General features: G+C 47.7%; 1 protein-coding gene across 1 annotated transcript in view; it reads left to right on the forward strand.

The window, feature by feature from the left end:
* ANTXR2 (ANTXR cell adhesion molecule 2) overlaps positions 1 to 18,591 on the forward strand; it is a 126,323-nt gene extending 107,732 nt beyond the window's left edge. The window contains exon 17 of the mRNA XM_029073295.2: positions 15,214 to 18,591. Coding sequence (XP_028929128.1) covers positions 15,214 to 15,252 — 39 coding nt within the window. The 3' untranslated portion in view covers positions 15,253 to 18,591. The remainder of the gene's footprint in view (positions 1 to 15,213) is intronic.
* Positions 18,592 to 19,429: the final 838 nt, after the last annotated feature.

Consider the following 19,429-nt stretch of genomic DNA (forward strand, 5'->3'; position numbering starts at 1 on the left):
ATATTACTGTCCGTCTCCCTCTCTCAACCGTAAGCTCACTGTGGGCAGGGATTGTGTCCGTTGTTTCATACTCTCCCAAGCATTTAGTACAGTGTTCTGCACACAGTAAGTGCTCAATAAATACGATTGACCGACTGATTGACTGATTTTCCTATCATGTCCACCTACCCTAAGGAGTGGACCTTATTTCTGGAGTTAGTATATTGAGGTAGGTTCTTCCAATTCATTAGACCATGCTGCCCCTTTTATTGAAGAAGCTCTCGTCTCCTCAGCCCGTGGCCTCTTCACATCTGAAATTCATCAGTTCCCAGCTCCATGATTCTTTCCCAGTGCTTAGTACAGTGCCTGGAAAATAATAAGCACTTATCATTATTATTTTTATCATTATTATTATTATTATTATTTTTTAAGCCCCACCTCCTGGACTAGCCAGGCTACATCTGGGGTTGGATGGGCTCGTTGGGAAGAGGAAAATCTTCCCTTCTTCCAGTTGGGAAGAGAAGCAGCGTGGCCTGATAGAGCACAGGCCTGGGAGTCAGAGTACCTGTGTTCTAATGTGCTGTGTGACCTTGGGTAAGTCCCTTCACTTCTCTGGGCCTCAGTTCCCTCATCCGGGAAATGGCGATTCAGACTGTGAGCCTTCTGTGGGGCAGCGACTGTGTCCAACCTGATTAGCTTGTATCTATCCCAGCACTTAGTACAGTGTCTGGCACATAATAAGCGCTTAACGAATGCCATTAAAACCAAACTAAAAACTCCGAATCAGTCTGGCAAGGGTCAGCCTGCCCCTTCATCTTCCTTTACTTTTCCTAAACTCGGGGACTCCGAATGGGCTTACTATGAGTCTTTTTAATAAAGGGGAATTAGTGGTGTGGCATACAGATGCAACGGCAATTACAGCTTTGTGTCCCGAGGATCAAAATACCATTTTAAAAATACCTTCCCTGGCAGGGCTGCGGTTTGTCGCCGCAGAGATGAATTAAAACCTGGAACTGTGCCGAATGGAAGCGGCAGGTTTTGCCCGCCCCTCAGAGGGAACCCGTTTTCTGCTGACTTAAGCCAGCCAGGGGACAATTCCAGAACTACCCCCGGGGGTACTGGCACGTGACTTGGCCGGGTTTGAAGGCTAAGATATCACAGTTTAGTCTTAGAGCTCTGAGAAGTTGGCGAGATAAAGTGGGATGAGGTTCTTGGAGAAAACGTAGTTTCTGGGAACTGTCGCCCTAGTTGCGATGTCCCCGTCTTTCCAAGACTGCGTGTCCCAGCTCTGCTTGGGGCAGAGAATCCCCACTTCCTTCCCTTTCCCCTCCTGCACCAAGCCCCAGGAGCTCTTGGGGCAAATCGACGGGACCTTCATCTCTGCCAAAATGGTAGTGAGTCTTTCCACGTGGTCCTGACTGTTGAAACTGCCCTAGGAAGCCTTAGTTCCGTGAAGCTTGAGTAGGTGTGGAGCACCATTTTTTTTTTAATGGTTAGCTCTTAAGCCCTCTCTATGTGCCAGACACTCCACTAAGCCCTGGGGTAGGTACAAGGATGCCAGGTTGGACACAGTCCCCGTCCTTCATGGAGCTCATTCATTCATTCATTCAGTCGTATTTATTGAGCACTTACTATGTGCAGAGCACTGTACTAAGTGCTTGGAAGCTCAGTCTTAATCCCCACTTTACAGATGAGGTAACTGAGACACACACAAGTGAAGTGACTTGTCTGAAGCTCACAGAAGACAAGAGGTGGAGCAGGGATTAGAACCCAGGTCCTCAGTAATAATAATGATAATTGTGGTATTTAAGTGTTTACTGTGTGCCAGGCACTGTACTAAGCACCGGTGTGGATAAACAAGCAAATCATCTGACTCCCAGGCCCGTGCTCTATCCGCTGGGCCACACGGCTTCTTAACCTGGAAGCGATATTGCCTTTAGCTCAGTCACCGCTTTTCCTATTGGTCATTGCTACTCGGTTCATACTATAGGCAACCCCCGTAGCATTTCCGTAGCTAGTGAAGTAGATTTACCCTCTAAGATCCGCACCCCCTGCTCCCCCCCCCCCCCCCCCGACGCCTCACCCCTCCGACCCTCCGGCTGAGACCAGCTTCTCCAACGTTTCCTTCAAGTAACCCACCGTGGATCTCTTGGCTATGGACTTGTTCAAATCCTTTTGGACTGACAGGTTTTTCAATTTGTCTAACTTCCTGTGGCGATGGATCCCTTATATATTTATCCCCAGCTGGATGAAAAAGGGTTTCCTTCTGAATCCACCCTCCTCAAGCTTAAGGGGGGGGGGGCCCTCATCCTGGTGAGGTGGGATTTGGTGCATAACAATGGTGTGTCCGCCTTGTCCACACCCTTGTAAGCGTTATAAATGTTAATGATGTCCCCTCTCAACCCGAGCCTTTCTAGTCTAATGAGAAAATGTTCGCAACAGGATCGTTTAGCATTCCACAGCCTTTTCTAAGGACAGAGAGGTGACTGGGCTCAGGACTGTAAGCTCGTTGTGGGCAGGAAACATGTCTATCGATTCTGTTGTATTGTTCTCTCCCAAGCGCTTAGTGCAATGCTAGACTGTAAGCTCACTGTGAGCAGGGAATGTTTCAGTTTACCGTTATATTGTACTCTCCCAAGCGCTTAGTGCAGTGATTTGCCCACAGTAAACGCTCGCTAGGTATGACTGAGTTGAATTGAACTAAGCGTTCGGCAAATACCATCGGGCTCATCGTAACCCCCTATTTAAAGACCCTCTTATCCGCAGCCCGCCTCCATTAGGACAAGAACAGCTTATCTCTCCACTGACCTCTTCACTGGAGTTCAGTGTCTGCTCACCTGAGGGAGGGTGGTAGCCGATTTAATGACCGGTTGGCGGACTCTCCAGTTGTCCAGCCCGTCTCGGCCCCGACAGCTTCCTCTATTTCCAGCCGACTTGCGTTTGTCCAGAGGTACAGTAGCACATATGGCAAGTACCGTCTTGCACTGATCGGAGCCCTGCCATAACCAGGGGCGGAGATGGCATTCTGAATGGGCTGTCTGGGTCAATTCTCCATGACAGTTTGGCTCTCTTCTTCGAGCAAGCCTCCCCTTCCAGCCTGGTGCAGCTTTGGCCTCCTCCATCTTGCATTGCCTGTGCCCAGATCACTGTGGGGAAGGTCATTTTGCACCTCAACTAATAGACTGTCATTCATTCAATCTTTTATTGAGCTTTTACTATGAGCAAAGCACTGCACTAAGCACTTGGGAGAGTACACTACAACAACAAATAGACAAATTCCCTGCCCACAACGAGCTCACGGTCCTGCCCATGCTCCTTTGCTTTGATCCGGGGTCTGAGCCAGACTCAGACTGCCACAGAGGAGATGTCATCCACCCTCAAATCTTGAACTCTGATCTCACCTGTGTCCAGAAATATTTGTATCATACTCTCCCAAGTGCTTGGTATGTTGCTCTGCGCCTAGTAAGCGCTCAATAAATACCACTGATCGATTGATTGCATGGAGACCCAAGGGAGGGTACACATAAATGTCTTGGTATGAGGGAGATTCCCCCCCGATCTGTGCTCGGAAGGACCCCAACAAATAGAAAGACAGAATTCCCTCTGTCAGTTAGTGAAGGGTATTTATTGAGCACTTAGTGTGTACAGAGTACTGTACTAAGTGCCTGGGCGAGTACAATATAAATGAGTTGACAGATATGACCCCGTTCCTCAGGGAACTTAAAATCTAGTGGGGGAGGTAGACATAAAAAATAAATTACAGATGGGGGATGAGGTAAGGATTGTCTCTGTTGCTGAATTGTACTTTCCAAGCGCTTAGTACAGTGCTCTGCACGCAGTATGTGCTCAATAAATACGATTTAATGATTATGTACATAATTGCTGTGGAGCTTGTGGAGGGATGAATATGTCAGTGCTTAAGGGGTGTAGACCCAGGCGCATAGGTGATGCAGAAGGGAGGGTAGGAAAATGAAAGGTTAGTCAGTCTTGTAGAAAGCCAGATTGCCTCATTCGTTCATTCAGTCATAATTATTGAGAGTTTATGTGTGCAGAGCACTGTACTAAGCACTTGGGAGAATACAATAGAACAATAAGACACATTCCCTTAACAGAGGGCGAAAAATGGAATTTTTAACTATATGAGGGAATTTTTTTTTACTTTTTTTAAAATTAATGGTATTTGTTAAGCAGTGCTGGGCACTGTAATACGTGCTGGGGTAGATACAAGCTAATTGAGTTGGTCACAGGCCTTGTCCCATACTGGGTTCACAGTTGTAATCCCCACTTTACAGATGAGGTAACTGAGCCACGGAGAAGTGAAGCGATTTATCCAAAGTCACAAAGCAGATGACTGGTGGAGCCGGGATTAGAACCCAGGTCCTCTGACTCGCAGGCCCGTGCTCTATCCACTAGACTGCTTGTCGCAACTTTTCCATCTTATCCCATCCTCTAGGCTGTAAATTCTCTTCTAGACTGTAAGCTCCTTGAAGGCAGGGAATAATAATAGTAATTATAATTATAATGAGAGTTGTGGTATTTGTTTAGGGTTTATTATGTGCCAAGCACTGTACAAAGCACTGGGATAAATACAAGATCATCAGGTCCCACAGCCTAAGTAGGAGGGAGAACATGTATTCAATCTCCATTTTACAGACGAGGGATCCGAAGCACCGAGAAGTTAAGTGACTTGTCCAAGTCCCACAGCAGGTATGTGGTGGAGCAGGGATTAGAACCCCAGTCCTCTTACTCCCAGGCTTTTACTCTTTCCACTCGCTCACAGGTTTAGTACAGTGCTTTGCACACAGTACAGTGCCCAATAAGTATCGTTGATCGATCTATCGATTATGGCATCACGTTGACCCGTCCTGTAACTTTACAATAGTCTCTGTCATTGCCGTTCACACTTTGGATGTTTAAAAGAAAAGGGAAAGAGGGAAGATTTATTCACGGCCTGAAATAATCCATCATTCAATTGGTCAGTCAGTGGTATATATTGAGGTACAATGGTGTTGATAGGCAGGTTGCCCGCCCACAACGAGCTTATGGTCTAGAGGGGAAAATAGACCTTGCTATAAACAAATAATTTACAGGTATGTATGTAATTCCTGTGGAGCAGAGGGTGGGGTGAATATCAAGTGCCCAAAAGATACAGATCCAAGTGATACAGGAGGGAGAGGCAATTGGAGAAGCAGCGTGGCTTAGTGGAAAGAGCCCGGGCTTGGGAGCCAGAGGTCGTGGGTTCTAATCCCGGCTCCACCACTTGTCAGCTGTGTGACTTTGGGCGAGTCACTTAACTTCGCTGTGCCTCAGTTCCCTCTTCTGTAAAATAAGGATTAAGACTGTGAGCCCCACGTGGGACAACCTGCTAACCTTGTATCTACCCCAGCGCTTAGAACAGTGCTTGGCACCTAGTCAGCCCTTAAAAAAATGCCGTCATTATTATTGGAGAAAAGAGGGTTTAATCAGGGATTTGGAGTTGATGGTACCTTAATAAGGCCTTGAAGGTGGGGTGGGTGGTATTCTGGCGTATTTTGAGGGGGAGGGAAAGAAGGCTAAAGGTGAGCAATTTTCAGAAAAACTCAATGCAGATGGGCCTGAGGAGAAGAAAAACGTAACGATCCGCAAACGTGTAGATCTTGTGTACGTACATTGTCCCAATTTCCAAATGTCTCCGATTGTATAGCAATCTGTGCCTTAGACACGCAAACCCCTTCATGGAGCAAAGAGTGTCAAATGTTAGTCCCCTTGAAATCTATCTAAATATCTATCTAAATATCATCTAAACAAATACATTGAAGGTAAACAGCGTAAACGAAACAGACGCATTTGTGGGAGAGTTTCTATTGTTGATCTGGGATCAGTAAGCTCTCCCCGTCAGAGCTTTAACCTTGCCAATCTCTGAATTCCTATGCCGCTATTTGGACTCCGTTCTGGGCTGGCATTGGCAACCTTTTGCTAGATTACATTTATGCATTAGGACCATCTGTGCCTGTTCTACCTCCTGTGCGCTGCCCTGGCCAAATGACTGGCAGTTATCTGGAAGTGCACTGTGGAAAGAAGAACAGAGAGCGTTAAAGACGGTACCCAGAGCTTTCCTCCTTTCGCTGCCGCGGACGGTGCTCGGGAAAGGGGGCACGCCGGAGAGCGAGCGGCGTCTGCCGCTGGCAACCCTTCCCGCTACTGCCAACGTAATCCACGGTCCTCCTGCACCGCCTTCCCAAAGCGAAAAGAAAAATCGAGCTCTTCATTCTTAGCGTGGCTTTGTGCACATGCAGATAAAAGCCCAGATTTAGTCGATGAGATCTCTTGCCACGGGTTTGAAATCCAGAAAGATCCCATCCATTCTGAAGCCCGGTAGCCCACCAGCCAACTCGGGATTCATCTTATGCATGAGCATCCCCTTCAACTGGAAACATTTTTCCTCCATTCCTTTCTTTGCACATCAGTCATATTTATTGAGTGCTTACTGTGTGCAGAGCCCTGTACTAAGCGCTTGGGAGAGTACAAGATAAGCGCCACATTCCCTGCCCACAGTGAACGTACAGTCTAGCGGGAGACACGTTGCCAGACACTCACCCTTAGCCCTTAGAGTTTTCCTCCCTGAACCAGTTTACTTAATTCAAGAACCCTAGCTCACTGAGGAGCTTTAAAGTTCCCGCTGAGCAAGTGACCGGGTTTTAATTGCCCTCTTCTGGACCTTTTCCTTTGGGGTGCTTTTAGTCCAAATGAGCTCTGTCAGAACGTATCTCACGGCGTGGGCCTTTGAGTCCCCTGGGCTTGGGAGGCATAATGAGTCCACTCATTGGGGCGTATGTGACTCTGGGAGTCGTGCCACGTGAGGGTTGACCGGTGATGGTCGCCAGCTCCTTGTTCGCTTCCAGACGAATGTGGAGCTCAGGGCTTCGGAAAGTATTGGGCTCAGCCCACCGTGAGGCAGGCGACGTCAGCTTCCCGACAGATTCTCTAACGTGGCCTAGTGGCTGGAGCACGGGCCTGGGAACCAGAAGGTCGTGGCTTCTAATCCCAGCTCCACCATTTGTCTGCTGTTGTGACCTTAGGCAAGGCACTTCACTTCTCCTTCTCTGGGCCATAGTTACCTCATCTGGAAAATTGGGATTGAGACTGTGAGCCCTAGGTAGGACAGGGACTGTGTTCAACCTGATTTGCATGTATCCACCTCAACACTTAGTACAGTGCCTGGCATATAGTAAGCACTTAACAGATAGCACGATTATTATTAAGTACAACATATGAGAGCTGATAGATGCAATTCCTGAGCAAAAGGAGCTTACAGTCTACAAGAGAAAAGTCGGCACTTGTGGTGACAGCACTCTGTATCATTTTGGTGCCCGAAATGGGCCTCTCGAGGAAAAAACCCACCATTTTTTGGTTTGGGATTTTGTGGGTGGAGGGGGTTTGGCTGATGTCTATCCACTAAGCTCTTTACCCTAGGCCATGAGAAGCAGTGTGGTCTAATGGTTAGAGCATAGGCCCGGGAGTCAGAAGTACCCGGTCCCAGCTCTGCCCCTTGTCTACCTTGTGATCTTAGTCAAGTCACTTCCCTTCTCTGTGCTTCATTTACCTCATCTGTAAAATAGGAATTAAGGCCGTGAGCCCTGTATGAGACAGGGACTGTGTCCAACCTGATTTGCTCGTAATCACCCCAGCTCTCAGTAAAGTGCCTGGCACGTAGGGCTTAACAAATACCACAGTTATTTTCATTAGTATTATCATTGTTGTTCTTATTATGTGTCCAGATTGGCTCTTTATTGGGTCAGGAGCCCTGGAAAATTCTCAGTTCCCAGTTCTCCTCTTCTATAGTGAAGATCCCTGCAAAAACACCGGCAGAAGGAGAGAGCTGTTCTGGCGATTGAGCCCTCGGTGCCGTGATGGGCTGGGGCTCTAGGAGCCGGTGGGGTATTAGCTTCCCCCAAAGATCTGGACCGACAAACAAGCCAGCCCTAGTGAGGGAGAAGTCTATTTAGTGAATTACCCAGTGTGCAGCTGAAAGGACAAGGACAAAGTGTTGAAATTTGGAAAAATGTTGGCTTTTGGCAAACGAGAAGCATCCGATGACTTTTCTTACCCGGTCACGGAGGAGGTTGGAGCTGACCTCATTTGGCTGGCTTCCTGCCACGTACGGCGTTAGCTTTTGATCCAGCTTTTGGGACGAAAATTCAGACTTTGCTTTTCCTTATTTCCATATGTTATGTGTTAAACATATGTTACGTTGTATATTTAAAACCCCCAAAATCCCACATAAAAATATGTTTTCTTCATTATCAGAAGCTTCAGTGCCATCATCGCGTGAAAAAAGCAACAACTTGGGGAAAATGACTAAAATAGCCAATAAAGAACGAACATCTGGCCGTCTCTGGCGAGAGGTCCAGCAGAGTCGTCAGGGCGGCCTGAATGCAATGGAGAGTCCAGTTGTCCAGCTTTGGGCTTTGCCAGGCTGAGGTTAGTTAATCCATCCGCTACCATCTGATTTCTGGAGATGAGCCGGGCCAAAGAGCCCAGTGGTCCCTTTTCAGATGGACCGCCTTCCAAATTCAAAGGCAGAGGCTGGGTCGCTGCAGCGGCGGGGTTGCTGGTGAAGAACACCTTTCAGAATGGGGACTCCCCCTTCCCGTGGCCTCTCTCATAGCCGTTATTATAACTCTGGTGCTTACTATAGAAGCACTATACCAAGCCTATGTAGCGGTCGTAGCAATACAGAGAATAAGTACTTGGCAAGAACAGAATGATTCGCTCTCAGCGGTGGCTTAGTTTAGGCAGAGCCTGTTTCTCTCCAAGCGAGTGTAAGAACTAAGTGTAGTTCTGTATATATTTTACCCTCAGGTTCAAGTTAATCCCTGACAGTCGAGATTTCCTGCCCTTCTTTATGTCAGCCTGGGTGGGCGTTTGATTCCGCTTGTATGCGGACCTGCTCTTAAACTTCAAACACGCTTTACAATTGCATAGATCATGGGATTTTACTAACCTCTTTCGGAAGTCAGCGTATGTATAAATCAGCTATCCGATTTTTTAAAAAAATCTAAACTAAACGGCAGTTGTATGCTTTAGCTTGTCAACGAGTATTTACGGGGTGTCTGTAGTATTATAACAGCCATTGCAGTGAAATATATCCCGGAAAAGGCCTGGAAGAAAAACCCGGGGCCGGGACGGTTCGGGGAATGCTAATGTCGCTCAGCACGGTGCACCTGTGTGCCTTTACTGGTTCCAGGGAACAGAGAACCTATTCTCTTTTAAAAATCGTATTTGTTAAGCCCTTACTCTGTCCCAGGCACTGTACTAAGCAACGGGATAGATACCGGATAATCGAGTTGGACACAGTCCCTGTCCCACATAGAGCTCACAGTCTTAGTTTCCATTTTACAGATGAGGTAACCGAGGCACAGAGCAGTTAGGTGACTTGTCCAAGGTCACACGGCAGACAACTGGCAGAGCCGGGATTAGGATCCAGGTCCTGTGACCTAAGCCCATGTTCTTTCCTCAAGGCCGTGCTGCTTCTCATATCCTAAATGTCCTCCATTCCCTCTGCCAAGGAGTTGAGATTCCTGCTCAATGCAGAGAATCCAGGGTTCTTTGATCTCCCATGGGAAATTTGGGAAATCAATTCATAACTCATTTTTAAATTAATGTAGCCTTAAGACACTAATTTAGTTCAATTTTATACTGACTACATGTTGGTATTGTTAAGGTTTATGACCCAATGATTTACAAGGCAAGATACATCTGAATTCAAATTGGTTGTATTGATTGTCTAATTGAGTTTGAGGTTGTGAATGTAGCATAAAACATGACTCTGGAAATGGTATTAATAAGCCCTTGTGTTCTGTTCATAATTAAGGTATGCTTTTAGATCAGAAATCAATTCACTCAAAGCAGTCAAGTGAAGTCCAAACAGTGCTTCAAGTCCAAGCGGTGAAGTCCAAAACAGATTAGAAAATATTTAGTGATTTTCATTTACATTTTGTCAGAAATAGATTTTATCATGTAATTCCCTAAGTAGATCTTCCTAAAGGGGGAGGCATTAGAATTGAGATGACACAAGATTCGTTCTGATGGTATCATCAGAATTGTGTCATAAACCTTTTAAAAACATGGAAATATCAGGCATTTTGCCTTCTCCTCCTCATGCTAAGTGAAGCTCAGTTTCTCCAGAACGGCATGACAAGTCATCAGCGTCCTTTCAGCCCCAGTGTCATCCGGCTACGACAAGAAAGAGCATCCTCCGTCGTCTCTGTGAATCATCTTTAAATCGATCAGTTCCTCAGCGACATTTATTGAGTCCTTAATGACTTCAGAGCACTCGGAAGTGTGTGGGAGAGTCCAACAGCAGCAAAGCTCACGTTCCCTTTACAAAATTTATCCACAGACGGTGAGAGCGAAAGGAAGAACAAGGATAAAATTTGTACTGTGCTCTCCCAAGTGCCTAGTACAGTGCTCCGTACCTAGAAAGTGCTCAATAAATACTCTTGATTGATTGATAAGTGGTAATGGAGATCTGTTGGGATGAAGAAGCGGAAAGAGTCATTGAATATATAATTGAATAGCTGTATAAGTGTTGAGGATGACTGGGAATACATTCTAAGTGCTAATTGTGGCTTTAATTAACTGGAGAATGATTTAGGGAATGTACCCTACAAATGGTGAAGCAGTGTGGCTCAGTGGAAAGAGCCCGGGCTTAGGGGTCAGAGGTCCGGGGTGCTAATCCCGGCTTCGCCACTTGTCAGCTGTGTGACCTTGGGCAAGTCACTTAACTTCTTGGTGCCTCAGTTACCTCATCTGTAAAATGGGGATTAAGACTGTGAGCCCTACGTGAGACAACCTAATTACCCTGTGTCTACCCCAGCGCTTAGAACGGAGCTCAGCACCTAGTAAGCGCTTAACAAATACCAAAATTATTATGGTGGGTTTTTAGGAGGGTTTTAAATGTGGGGAAATCTATGTGCACTGGGCAGAATCGCATCTGCAGAAAAGTCACTAAAAATGGCCCTGTTCAAAATACCTATAGGCATCTTCTTAAATGGAATTTTAAATACACTTTTGAGACAATAGTGGAAGAATCCAAATATTTTTGGTTTACATGACTTAAACTCCCATGGAAAAGAAACAAACCTTCAAAAAACAATCAGATAGATCTCGAATGCATTCTTTATAAGTTACCGTTGTGTTTTTGGTTGTATCAATGCCCCCTCTGTAGGAAGAGCGACGGGGATTTTAAAATGCAATGAAAGCAGGGCTGGAAGAATTTTTTTTAATTGTCTCCCCTCTTTAAAAGCATAAACAAATTACGGCTCTGGTGGTGGCAGTATTCTTTCTGCTGCTGGTACTCTACCTGTCAGACTTTAATACTATTGCAAGTAAAAGTGATCAATAGTTCCTGACGTGACTACTAAAACTCTTAACTAGATCAGGAAAAAAAAAAATCCACTTGGAATCCAGCTAGTTGTCTGTTGCAAATATAAAAAAAAATGATTAAATTCCATTTTTAGGTGGAAGTTAAGATGTTCCTGCCTTTAAGGGATTGAAGGCAGAAATAATCAATTGACTTCTCCAAAACCGTTCACACTTTAAACAGCTCCCGAAGAGTGATTTTTTTTTTTGGTGGAGAAGCTTTCTAACATTCCAAGGATGTTGCTGATTTGACCTGATTCCGTGTTCCGTCCGACCACAACTTTGAGCTGATGTTTGTAGAATCTCCTGAGCCGCTTTGGTCTCCGAATTACAGGGGTTTTTTTGCCATACCCTATTTTAGACCATGCTTTCAAGCAGTGCCGTTTTCCGACCACAAGCTGACTAAAGTCCATGATCTGGCAGGATTTACGCTGAAATTCAGAGTTTCGGATCCACGAATCCAAACTCTCCTGCACCCCACCCTAAGCGTCCCAGCAGTCCCGCCCATGGCTGGAAGGTGAAATCCAGGGAGAACCGGAGATCCTCCCGGGAAAGAGGGTCCGGGTTGCCGGCCTAGACGATAATATTCTTCCACGGGGCTTGACCGTTCCTGGATCGATCAATCTGTGGTATTTAGTGAATGCTTAGTGTTTATAGAGTAGTAGGAGGAGGTAAAATAAACGATGGCATTTGGTAAGCGCTTACTATGTGCAAAGCACTGTTCTAAGCACTGGAGAGGATACAAGGTGATCAGGTTGTCTCACGTGGGGCTCACGGTCTTAATCCCCATTTTACAGATGAGGTAACTGAGCACAGAGAAGTTAAGTGCCTTGCCCAAAGTCACACAGCTGACAAGCGGCTGAGCCGGAATTTGAACACATGACCTCTGACTCCCAAGCCCGGGCTCTTTCCACTGAGCCACGCTCCTTCTCTAGAGTAGAGTAGTACTAGGCAGTACTAAGCACTGTGTACTAAGCGGTTTAGAGAGTACAATACAGTAGATTTGATAGACACGATCCCTGCTCACAAGTAACTTGATTTTTCTTTATCTTCTCAGATGCATCCTTTTAGTGGTAAGATGTTAAATGGTGGAGTGTCTTGATCTTGTCGACCCCAGCTACAGTACATTGGCCAGCAGAATGCTCTGGAAGTTAAACTTGGGTTTCTCCTTTCAGCATAAATTCTCACCCTCAAGATTTAATCCCTTGAGGTACTGACAACCTCTTCTCACCTCCCCAATGATGAAGATGGTATTTGTTACGCTCTTACTGTGTGCCGAGCACTGTTCTAAGCGCTGGGGTAGATACAAGGCAATCAGGTTGGGGCTCACAGTCTTAATCCCCATTTTACAGATGAGGTAACTGAGGCCCAGAGAAGTGAAGTGACTTGCCCAAAGTCACACAGCTGGGAGTGGGATTAGAACCCTCGACCTTTGACTCCCAAGCCCGTGGTCTTTCCACTAAGCCACACTGCTTCCCCATATCTTTATACCCTATTATTTCCTCCTCTCCCTCTAGACTGTAAGCTTGTTGTGGGTAGGAAATGTGTCTGTTTATTGCTATAGTGTACTCTCCCAAGCACATGCTTTGCACACAGAAAGCACTCAATAAATAGAATTGACCAATTGATTCCTCGCGGTACTTTATGAGGTATGTCTCCCCCGTTCTATTGTGAGCTCCTCAAGGGAGGGAATCATGTATTCTAGTTCTGTCATACTCTCCTGATGGGTTAGTAAAGTTCTCTGCGCACAGTCGGAGATCAGTAATTACTCTAGATAGATTATTGATTGTTTTTCCCACCTCCCACTTCAAAAGGGTGCCATCCTAAAACCACTTCTCCAAGATACCTTCCCTGACTAAGCCCTCACTCCTCTACTCATTCTCCCTCTGCATCATGCATCAATCAATCAATTGTATTCATTGAGCACTTACGCACTGTACTAAGCACTTGGGAGAGTACAGTGTGACAGAGTTGGTAGACCGGTCCCTCCCAACAAGGAGCTTACAATCACCTGTTCACTTAGATCTGTATCCTTTAATCACTTGCTTTTCAATTCACCCTGAGCACCACGGCACTTTTGCATGACCCTCATCCCGTGCCATTTCTCCTGTTTGTATTTTATTTCAATGTCTGTCTTCCCGGTGGACTGTAAGCTCCTTGTGGGCAGAGACCGTGTCTTCAAACTTTACTGTAGCGTGTGCTCTCCAAAGCACTTATTCCTTAGACACATCTCCGCCAAGAGGCCTTTCCTGATTAATCTCTCATTTCCTCTTCTCCAACTCCCTTCTGCATCCCCCCTGCACCCTCCCCTCCGCCCCACTGTACTTATGTATGTAGCCGTAATTTATTTTTGTATATCAATGTCTGTCTGTCCCTCTAGAATGTAAACCCGTGGTGGGCGGGGAACGTGGCCACCAACTCTGTGATACTGTACTCTCCCAAGTGCTTATTCGGTGTTCTGCAAACAGTAAGTGCTCAATAAATACCCACTGATGGATTGAGAAGGCAGGAACCGTGACCATTTGCTCACATTCTCATGCCACCCTTTCTCGATAGAAGTCGTTCGAATCTTCGAGGTAGAGGAGTGGGTCATTCAAATGTATTTTCCAGGAGTGCGGGCTGGCTGTATATCGATCTCCTCCCATTGATCTGGAGAATACGCTGCCTCTTCCCACCTGATGGATGTTTCTGCCATTCAGAAAGGTGCCAGCTTCCCCCCATCCCCCCGGGTTCTCATACTGCTAAAGAGGAACTTGTCTCTGTCAACCGCGCAGTAAATTGCTCATTCTGATTATCCTATCTGTAAATCATTTTATGTCTGGGGCCTCCTTAGAGTGGAAGCTCCTTGGGGCCAGGGAATGTGGGTGGTGAATTCCTGTGGGTGTCAGTATTTGAAGGAGAAAGAAGAACACTTTGAGGTCGCTGATGATTTAGAGACAGACCTATTATTCACTGTGTCTGGTTCTCATCTCTCTTACCACCGACCTCTGGCTCATGCCTTCCCTATTTCTGGAACTCCCTCTTGCTTCACATCCCGTGGACCATTGCTCTCCCCATCTTCAGAGCCCTTCAGAAATCACATCTCTTCCAGGAGGCCTTCCCGGATTAATCTCTCGCCCCCCCCCCCCCATATTTCTCCACCTACTGCTACTTCAGTATTTTGTGTTACTTAGGCACCTGGGTACTCGTATCTCCTCCAGCCCCGGGTAATACAAACATATCTTTATTCTCTATTGCTTCTTCCTTGATGCAGTTAATTTTAGTGTCTGTCTTCCCTGCTAGATTGTAAGCTCCTTGAGAGCAGGAATTGTGTCTCCCAACCCTATTGTACTCTCCTATTCTTTCATTCAGTTGTATTTTTTGAGCGCTTACTATGTGCCGGGCACTGTACTAAGCACTTGGAATGTACAATTCAGCAATAGTTCATTTCTGCACGCAGAGCAAATGCTCAGTAAATACTATGGATTGAGCGATTGACCAACTTAATAATTATAGTATTTGTTAAGCACTTACACTGTGCCGGGCACTAAATTAAGCACTGGGATGAATACAAGGAAATCAGATTGGACCCAGTCCCTGGCTCGCCTAGGGCTCACATCTTCATCCCCATTTTACTTCAGTTGCATTTCACTGAGGAAGAGCGGCATGTCACTGGAGCATCCTTTCTTCCGGGAAAAAGAAGTGGATTTTAATTCCCGGCCTAATGGCAGAAGCAGCGACTTTGGACGACAGCTTCGTCCCAAGGAAGAGAGAGGACAAAGGTGATCCTAGGTCTCCGCTGTTTCACTGCGCTCTAAGAATTCCTGTTTTGTCTCTGTTTCTCCCCTCCAGGGCCGATGCATCAACTTCTCCCGAGTGTCATCTCAGTGAAGGGGAAACGGGGACCGGGAAGGTACGAAGAGGGGAGAACAGTCTCACCGCCAATTTGCCCCCGTATACGGACCGTTGAGCCCTTTGCTGAATTCCTCAGGACCCGGATCTGTCTCCCTTTGCCCAGAGAGTTCTTGCCCGCCATCTTCTTCTCAGATGCCGCCAGCCAACTCTGCCTGCACCAAACTGCCTCCTCCACTTGTCCTCTCTGCTCCTGAGGAACCCCGAACACGGTGGTGGTGGCGATGGGTGATTTTCGGCAACGGACCCGTAGGGCTGTGCTTGCGACGGAAACTCTGCTCCCCGCGCTTAGGAGAGAAACCCGCCCGCGCACACACATCCCCACACCAGTGCACCACGAAGATGACATCCACCCAGGAGGCACAGATAATTCTGGCTTCGTTGGCCTTAATGGAGAAGCAAAGCCGCTCAGATGAACACACGACACTTATTATGTCCACGGAGGGATTGCAAGCCGCCGGCAGACCTCCGGAAGCTCCCGGGAGGCTAAGCGAATGGCAGAGTTCAGCGCCCCGTTGCCGTGTCACAACGTAAAATCCTTCCGAGGCCCCCATCGCCGGGTGCCTTTCTGGGACCCTCAGCCCCACGGGTCTTGTCAGGCTAACACAGAGAGTGCACACGCCTGACCAGATGCAGACGGGGGACCCTCCCGGGTCTCTGCAGCCAGCAAGACGAGGCCCCGCGGCATCCGGAGACACCTTTCTTTCGCTGGGCATTCGGGACAAGGAGAAAATGAACAGAGCGTGATTCTGCAGGATGACAGCTGGCACCAAAGATCTGGAGTGGGGTTGGAAGGGTGGTCACACACACACCCACACCCACCCACCCCCTCCAGGACCCGGACACCAGGTCCGTTAGCATCTGCCCTCTTCCGCATCCCAAGTTCAGTAGCGCATTGAGGAAGGGCTCTAGCAGGGGACGGCCTGGGTGGGGTGTTGGGTTTTTAGATGAAATCGTCAGGAATCACAAAGCTGTATCTCAGGGTCCTCTCCTCACCCCCTCTTTCCCCGACTCCCCCCTTCCCCCCTCCAATTCTCCAAGGGCTCTTCAGCATCACAAGTCAGCAACTCTCTTTGCATGAGAATTTCAAAGTTTAATTAATATAATTAAAGGCAACAGCAGGCAGCAGCCTGTGAAGATTTTGCTCATCTTTTTTATGCCTTTTGACATTGAATGACCTATTACTGTATATGCACTGCTCGGAACTGTGCGGAGCCAGGATGGTGGTTCGGAGTCGTCGGAGAGAGAGGGAGAGAGAGAGAGAGAGAGAGAGAGAGAGAGAGAGAGACCCACTTTCATCCCTGACCAGATTCCATTTTCCAGAGGCTGGCCGTCCCCGGCCTCGCCGATGTAGATATTATCATTTTTCAGAAAAACCGGTGCCGTGTCACGTCGACGATGCCAGATTATGTTAGCGTGAATGGGGGCGGGAGGAGGCAGCAGCTGAAGAAAAAGGCTCCAACGATCCAGTCACTTTCGATACTGAACCTCAGAGGCGAAATGGATATTCGAGTGGAAACCTGACAACGCGCGCCGGCTTTGACGGGAACCGGTCCAGACAATGACCAGCGGCCGGGTCAGTGGGATGTCTGTCTGCGAGCGGGGAAGCTTGTCAAGTGACACGAAAAATAAGTCCGGCGACCATCACGTCGGAGGGGGAACCGGCGGCGATTCTGTTGAGCGGGCATGGCCGTCCGCAGGATGGAGGGAGCTGTGAACAGCCTCCTTGGTGAAACGCCCTCCTCGGTGCTCTTCGTGGAAACTGCAAGGGACAAAGTTGCTCTCTTGGCTGGTATCTGAGTTCTGGGCACTGCCCGAAGAAGCGGGACGTGCCATATATTTATATATAGATAGGTACGTATACGCGCGCGCACACACACACACACATATGTACACGTATATTCAGTCGCTTGCGTCTTTTGTTCAAGTTGCATATGTCACCGGCAACACCCAAAGCCACGAGTGCATGCGTTTTATCAATAAAAGTCTTCGCCATGCTTCTGTGCATGCTTCTTTCAGTCCATTGGAATCCAAGTCTGGCTCGGAATCAGTGTCCCAAGAGGGTTACAAATGGCGGATAGAATTTGGTCCGATGTCCACACTCCCAGGGTTGAACTCCAAGGTCAGAGACGGCGCTGCCGACTCCATGGGTAGCTGCCAAAGCGAGGCGGCCAGGGCCTATCGTCTTTTCCCAGAACCTCCCACTCCATCTCCAGTCGCGGGCACCGAGGCCGTCCGGTCCCCAGAGAGGCCCCCGCGGTTGGTCGCGGCCTCTCGTGATTCCCCAACTCTGCCCCGTTTGGCGAGGCGGGGGCGGCTCGGCCGTGGCAGCGGCTTGGCGAACGGGGGTCTCCAAATGCTGAAAACATTTTCACGGACCACAGTGCGAATAGATTCCCAGCTCTGCAAGCTCGGGCCCTTTTGGGGGAAGGAGGTTGCTTCAGACTAAAAGAGCACTTGGTTCACGAAGGAGGAATCACCAACGGAGTCTGGCGAAGCCTTACGCTCAGGCTTCTGGCCAAATGCAAGCACTGTGCTCCTTCCGGTTTCAATTGAAAGGGAAGCCATGTTGATTTTGTTCAACGCTGTGTTGCTTTTCCACAGCGTCCACCGAAGGAACAAGCCCCAGATGAGCACCTTCTTGGGATAGAAAAGAGAATGGTATCCCAGGACCGTGTTTTAGCCGGGTCGTAAAACTCCCGATCTCCTCCCCGTAGGGATCTGGGATGGGATGTCTGCGCTATGTGCCGGACAGGGTGTCAATCCCAAACCACTTTCACCGTTTTCATCAGTAAGCCCAGTGCCATTAGCCATTTGTTTTGCAGAAGGTTGCAAAAATCAATTAAGTGGGAAATGACTCCTAACTTATGTGTCTACTCTGCCTAGAAAGGAAGTTTTGAAGGCATCGCTATATATTTCATAACAATGTCTGTTCTTTATGAATTTAATCTATAAATATTTATCTATCTGAAAACTTTGATACTTGGAATGTTTTCCTAAAGCATTTGGTGCTCAGGGAAAAACATTTGGTGCTACGAGTTGCAGCACGGATGCCTTCTCCAAAGTTTATTCTATTTAAAAAGTTATCGTTTCTCTCCAATGCTGTGCGGGCTAAAAATGGAGAACTTCCACTCAACAGAGAGCAGCATCTGTCACCCATGGATATTTCCTGTTTTGGCAAAACAGATAATGAGAATTCAAGCCTCCTGATTTGACGACGATGCCAAACGAAAAGTACTTGTTTTGATTCCCCACTGTACGTTTTGTTTAAAAGTCACTTTAAGATAATAAATTATTCAATAAAGCCTTTATATGCCACGTGTCGAGATGTCCGTCCCCGTGTATCCCTGGGAGGTTTGGAAACCTTGTCGCCGCCTTCCCTCCCGGCATCCCGCGGGCCTCCGAAGGGATTCTTCCACCGGGTGTCTTATTCCTCAACGTGGAGCCCACGTCATCGATGGAGTCAGAAGGGTTAAGTCACCCGGGGTCTTGGACCTTGCATTCCGGCCACGTCAGGATCACGTGAGTCGCTCCCTTATCCGTGGGAGCCAGAGTGTTCGTAATCGGAAAAGCCACAGCGCAACCAGTTCACGGAGTATGGAATGTAAAAGAGGTGTTGGGAACTACTTGGGCGCGGAGGGTGAGAAAGAGAAGCAGCGGGGCTCAGTGGAAAGAGCACGGGTTTTGGAGTCAGAGGTCATGGGTTCGAATCCCAGCTCGGCCACTCGGCTGTGTGACTGTGGGCGAGTCACTTCACTTCTCTGTGCCTCAGTTACTTCATCTGTAAAATGGGGATTAAGACCGTGAGCCCCACGTGGGACAACCTGATTCCCCTATGTCTACCCCAGCGCTTAGAACAGTGCTCCGCACATAATGAGCGCTTAACAAATACCAACATTATTAAAGAGGGTTGTCGGGTTCCGATAGGTTTGGGTTAGAAGAGATTGAGGGTGGCTGGTTTATTAAGACAGGATTCTGGGGATTGACTGAAGGTTGGGTGGAGATGGCGGGGGAATGGGAGGCCAATTCTCTTCACTCCCATACGTTAGATCCAAACTGAATCCCGGATGGACCCTCGATGAGCTGCAAATCTTAGTCCTGCAGGGGGTTGAGGTGCAGGGGGCTGCCAGGAAAGACCTGGCCTGCCATCCTGGCA

This window comes from Ornithorhynchus anatinus, chromosome 10 (genome assembly GCF_004115215.2).
Source record: "Ornithorhynchus anatinus isolate Pmale09 chromosome 10, mOrnAna1.pri.v4, whole genome shotgun sequence".
Classification (NCBI taxonomy): domain Eukaryota; kingdom Metazoa; phylum Chordata; class Mammalia; order Monotremata; family Ornithorhynchidae; genus Ornithorhynchus; species Ornithorhynchus anatinus.